We start from the raw sequence: 6,120 nt of genomic DNA, 5'->3' as shown, positions 1-6,120 counted from the left end.
CACTAGACACAAGCCTAGAAGGCACACTTTCTTATTTAAAAAACCCATCCTATTCTCTGTCTTATTATCTAGTAACTCAAGATTCTAAGTCGGTCAGTAGATAAAAGAGCAATACTTCACAGTTTGTATCCTTTTTACGTTATGTAATACTATAAAGTTCTGGTAAAAAGATTATACTTCATCTGAACTCTTTCCATGGTGGAGTGTTTGTTCAATATAGCAGCTAAAATCTTTTAAATATTTACTTACAAATACATGGTCAAACGTTCAATAAACTAGAATATTACTGAAAACCACATTTATTTCAGGAACTTTATCACTAAAGTGAAACCCATTATATAGGTTAATCACACAAAAGAATGTTTGAAAGCCTTTATTTCTGTTATGATTTTTTTTTTACGTGCAAGTAATGAGATTGACATTTAAAATTATAATATTAAATCACACCAATAAAAAAGTATTTTTAAAAACAGAAATGTGGGCATAATGTAAATGGTTCAATACTTCTAATAAGTAACATTTATTTAGAAAATAAATGTTATTTTCAAAAGATACATTTAATCTGACAAAAGGGCCTCATTTGAATGCATATTCTAATTTATTGAATACGACTGCACTTACACTATGTGTCAGCTATACACTTTCTATAGAACTCAACAAGCTTTTGGCATAATTGTGACTGAATATTTGCCTCCAGAATTTAAAGTTTATTTAAATTAGTTGGAATAACTCTCTTTTTTTAATCTAAAGTCAGGGTCTTTTCAGAAACATGTAGAAAATGATTACCTATGTCATGTAATTTCTTATTAACCTGTGTTATTTTTCTCATGAATCCTAAGTCTTTTTGAAATGGAAACTTCTGTGACTTAATTTTGGAGCTCTGCTTGCATACTTTTTGGAGTAGAATGTGCAAACATTTCCTTTAAATATATTTATTGTCTCCCAAGACCATATTTTTCTCCCAGAAGACATTTGTCTTAAATGCATCCTCAAGACGACAGTATTTAATCTTTAAATGGAACCATACTTGCAGCATATTTGAAATTACCCCTCAGGGACAACTTTTTATCCCTCAGGACAAGCAAGTTTTTTAATTGAATATAGTGTAACCCACGTGACCGCCACGCCCCAACCACCTTCCCTTTAACCTCTGGGACTCTCATGTGTGTTTCCGGGTATCCACTGTGCTGCTGCTCACTGTCGGTTGTTAATTAAACAATCTGAACTCTCCAAATCGACTCGTTGCTGAACGATTACACATCTAAAACTCAAGGATCTGTGGTGAGTTGTCGAATAACATTTGAACTTGACGTTATATTTGCAATGCTAGCGCCGCTAATATATCCGCTGCAATACTCACCAGGTTAGGCTTGTTGATGCCTGATATACCTTTGATGAGAACCAGTTAACCTTGCATCCACCTCCTTAGACAATCCGTTGCTCGACGGTGAGTAAATATTCATTCATATGTATGATGGAGCGTTATTCCCGCTATGCGCCGCCAGTAGCATTAGCTACCAACTCGACAATCAGATGCCCACATTAGTTCAGTCCATTTACTAACTACTTGCTTAATAAAATGTCACACTGTTAAAGCCGAGTTAAAGGTCACACCTTTAATATTTAAAGGCTTCTCCTTCAACTTTAGATTTGATGATTTTCATGATTTCTTTGTTTGTTGTTGTATTACATGCGGGTGCATCAATGAAGTCTGATACCTAGTGATTTTGTTTGTAGCTACTTTGATCAATCACATTCTTAAGTTGATTGATTTATTATTGGTTGTTGTTTGAAGCGACTGCTAATTACTTTATTTGAGAAACTTGAATTATGAAGTGCACTTTCTTTTTTAAAAAACGACTCTTTTCCCATTTTTATGAAATGGTTGTCAATACCTAGCATTAGGTATTTATTTGTTTCTTACATTCAGCTTATATAAATATAACATTTATATATGAATTTAATGTGTGTTTTCTGGCCCTTTTAGGTCAGGTTTTTTTCCCCCCTTCATCTAATTGCTTGATGACGGAGGATGGCGAGCTACCCACACACCACCTAGTGGTAGGAAATCAAAAGACACTTTTCACATAGGAAAATCAAGACACTTTTCTCACAGGAAACAAACTAAACTCTAAGGGAGTATCAAAAGGAAAAGAACTATTCTCCCGTTGCTTTTGGACTCCTTTTTGAATTGCATTTGGTTCTGAAGTGTTACTGATTGTTATTATTTCTTTGTTGGTTTCTTTTCCCCCCTCATTGCTTCTTTTGAACAATTTATTTTTGTTTAGTCTTTTTGTTATTTTTATTTTTTGTCATCATTATTATCATTATTATTGCCACTGCAATAAAAAGCAGTATAAACAAAGCTCTTTGCCTCAGTTGCATCAATTATCCACCCAACCCTGACTCCATGCCGTACCTACTTCTGATTCTCCAAGTGGTTAACACTAAATCTTGCAGTCAGACCTGCGCATTACCCAATAGCGTTACAATAGTGTAAGAATAATTGGACTAAAGCAGCTTCAAAACATTATATTGTTTCATTTAGAAACATGTGGACTATATTTTAAGTTTGTAAGTTGAGATATGTGATACAATTGCACCATTATAACACATAAAAAAACAACTCAGGCACACAACAAACCTTCAAGCAGAGACACTTTTTCAAACACACGCACACTTCCAAATCTTCTGATAGTAAACATGGTACACAATAATATTTTTACGGCACAATCATAACCATACTAAGTCCATACAAAAACCTTGCACATTTGGTTTAAGTAAAAAAAAAGTTGCTTAAAATGTGTACATTCACTGTTTTAATGTCACAAAGTGTAGTTTAAGGATCTAATATTTAATTTACTGTGTTATACTTAATACTGATGGTGGCATAATTGCAGAACAGACCCCAAATTATTGGATTGTTCTCACTTACATGCCTATGATTCAAAATACTGCTAAAAGGTTCAATTTCTGAAAGTTACTTGTTTGTTTTTAAATATAAATTTGGAAAATGCATAACAAAAAAAAAAAACCCTAAAAATATTCTTCTGTGTTTTTGATGAGGTGCTTCATTATTTTTTTTTTACCCATGGCAATTTATATGTCACACATTCTTATTTTTGTAGAACCACAAAATGAAAAAAGGCAAAAATATTCTGTTGTATCATTGATCAGCATTGTGCCTTTGCTTAGTCATGCTCCTTGAACTGTACATATTTTGTCAAATTACGACAATGCGACCTGATATGATTTTTTTATGACAGACCAACACAAAACAGTGCATATTTGAAGTGAAACAAAAGAACTGAGGTAATAATAACCAGTTTTCTACTTTTTATCCAGTGCAAAAATGTTTAATTTTTCAACATTTAATTTGAATTGCAAGGTAAAAGGAATATACAGTAGAGCTTTGCATATTAATTTTTAAAAATACTATATTTTATAGCACCTGACAGATTCTGAAGTAATTATTCTATTAAAAATATCAAGAATTGTAGTTGTGTTAATAAAAGCATTATAAATATGAATGCACTGATAAATTGCCCCAATTTCCTTTATTTTGGGAGACTGGCGATCAGCCAATACTTACATGAGAAACCAAATTCATTCACAGATCTTATCTACCTCAACAAGTCTGAAAAATCAACCTTTTGTTCTTTGGGGAAGGAGTGCTGATGGGTCACATCTGCATGTGTGGTTAGAATAGTCACCCTATTGTTCCCAACTTAGCATCTTTGTTGCTAAAAAAAAGTTGGTATCAGCTAAATTCGGTCCAGCTTTTTAAATAAGCCAGAAAACTCCCAACAAAATTTTTTGCTGCAGTTTATTTTTTACATGTTTGACCAAGGCAGTCAACCTGTTATTTTTGTCGGTTTTAGTTTCTTCATCATTTTACATTGGCTGTCATACTGCTAATTGCACTTAAATTAAAGCTGTCCTGGGGTGCTGTGGTGGTCTAGGGGCAAAGCACAACCCACATATTGAGGCCCTGGTCCTCGTGGTGATGGTCGCAGGTTCGATTTTTGGCCTGGTGACATTTGGTACATGTTTTCCCTCTCTCTCATTACCCTCCTTCCTGTCAAACTACTTTCAAATAAAGGTCACTAGAGCCAACAAAACCTTTAAAACAACAACAAAAAAATCAGGGTGTCGTGTTTTTATTTGACCAACCTTGATAAGGTGTTGGTATATTTAAATGAGCTGTACTGGTGCAGTTATCAAATTTATAATTCAGTACACTTATCCATCCGCCCGCCTGTCTGTCCATCCATCCATCCATCCATCCATCCATCCATTTTCTGCCGCTTATCCGGGGTCGGGTCGTGGGGGTAGCAGCTTAAGAAGGGAGGCCCAGACTTCTCTCTCCACAGCCACTTCTTCCAGCTCCTCCGGGGGAACTCCAAGGCGTTCCCAGGCCAGCTGAGAGACATAGTCCCTCCAGCGTGTCCTGGGTCTTCCCCGAGGCCTCCTCCCAGTGGGACGTGCCCGGAATACCTCACCAGGGAGGCATCCAGGAGGCATCCTGACCAGATGCCCGAGCCACCTCAACTGGCTCCTCTCCATGTAAAGGAGCAGCGGCTCTACTCTGAGTCCCTCCCAGATGACTGAGCTTCTCATCCTATCTCTAAGGGAGAGCCCAGACACCCTACGGAGAAACCCATTTCGGCCGCTTCCGTGATCTCGTTCTTTCGGTCATGACAAAAAGCTCGTAGATGGAACGTAGATGTCTGTGTTAAAAAAATAACTGCTTATGTCAATTCAGCATTGTTTTTCTGTACTGTATCAGCTGATACTAAACCTCATATATTGGTATCAGTATCAAAAGTGAAAAAAGTGAATCGGTGCAACCCTAGTTCAAGGAACGGTCTGCAGTGCGAGTGGAATGGGTAAAAATTTGGCTGGAGAAAAAACTAGGGAAACTAGGGTGCTTAATCAAACTCCTTTGTGTTGGTCCATCCTAATAAAACACATTAAAGCTTGGCATTGCAAACATAGCAAAATATAAAACACCAGTTAAAAGGGGTGGAAAAACCTTAGCAAGGCACTGTCTGTTCATTCCACCAAATCATCGCAGTCCATCGTCTTGTAAAGTAACCCATTCCACGAGGTCCATAGTGTCCAGCACTACCAACCCACACAACCTCCAGTTTGCTTCAACATATCCCGTTGCTGCTCATAATCTACAGGAAGTACAGCTCTCCAATGTCAGTCACTTGTGTGGTCTGACATGGCGCACCACATTCGCGTCAAACACAGTCTTCATCGCCTTTTCTATCTGCTTGAGGAAGACCTGGGGAATCCGACCACACAGAGTGTTGACAGTGTCCAAGAACTTGTTCTGGATGGGATAGAAGAGTGACTGGAACATGTTGTCCTCGAAGGGAAACTGTGGAGAAACAATCAGTCATCAGCATCTAACCCCAAAGTGTAATCAGCTTCTTTTTTTTTTTTCTTTTTAAAAAAGGAAAGTCATCAAGGTTTGGATTTCCGGAAGCATATGGAATAACGGTCACACCAGAATCTCTCTCACACCTTAATATCAAAAACCTCCATTTGTTAATCTGCTTACTGCCTTGACAACGTAATTTATGAACGGGAGGAGAAGCATGTCGAGCCATAAAAAATTGATAAAGATGCTCAGAGCTCAGGATAAAAGTACCCTGGCCACGAAAAACTAAAAAGCATCCGAATGAAGCTAGCAACAACGTGGCTGGCCCATGGTTGCATGGACTCGGATGGAATATTTAAGGGTATCGATGATTTGAAGATGGCCTTAAAGGGGGACAATGCAAAACAAGCATTTGGGACATGAGATTAATGGTAAGCTGGATAGTATTGTCACTGATGTACAGAGCCTAGCTGAGCGGACTGACAAGGCAGACGCCAGCATGCATCAAGCGGACAACTGGGCGAAGGTGGCAACTGAGGCGCTGTGCTCCTGCATCAAGCAGCAGAGGATGCACCTGCCCAAGCGCTTATTTAGAGTCCCACTTCAGAAGAAACATGCGTCTTTGGGGTCCCAGAAGAACAGGAGGGTAACTCTGTCATACAATTTATTGAGGCACTTTAGAGAAGCCAGCTCCAACCCATTGCACAAAAAAAAATTTATACAGCTAT

General features: G+C 37.8%; 1 protein-coding gene and 1 long non-coding RNA gene across 3 annotated transcripts in view; one reads left to right on the top strand and one right to left on the bottom strand.

The window, feature by feature from the left end:
* Positions 1-686: 686 nt before the first annotated feature.
* On the top strand, positions 687-2,816 carry LOC145551779 (uncharacterized). Its single transcript, XR_014087700.1, has 2 exons — positions 687-1,447; positions 1,988-2,816. It is a non-coding gene; the product is annotated as an uncharacterized LOC145551779 (long non-coding RNA).
* gxylt2 (glucoside xylosyltransferase 2) overlaps positions 2,517-6,120 on the bottom strand; it is a 36,011-nt gene continuing 32,407 nt past the window's right edge. For both annotated transcript variants that reach the window (XM_081607526.1, XM_008410591.3), the window contains one exon: positions 2,517-5,389. In XM_081607526.1, the coding sequence (XP_081463652.1) occupies positions 5,213-5,389 (177 nt within the window). In that variant the 3' untranslated portion in view covers positions 2,517-5,212. The remainder of the gene's footprint in view (positions 5,390-6,120) is intronic.

This window comes from Poecilia reticulata, chromosome 5 (genome assembly GCF_904066995.2).
Source record: "Poecilia reticulata chromosome 5, P_reticulata-male-v2, whole genome shotgun sequence".
NCBI lineage: Eukaryota > Metazoa > Chordata > Actinopteri > Cyprinodontiformes > Poeciliidae > Poecilia > Poecilia reticulata.
The sequence above is the reverse complement of the archived record's forward strand: the minus strand, read 5'-3'. Positions and strand labels throughout refer to the sequence as shown.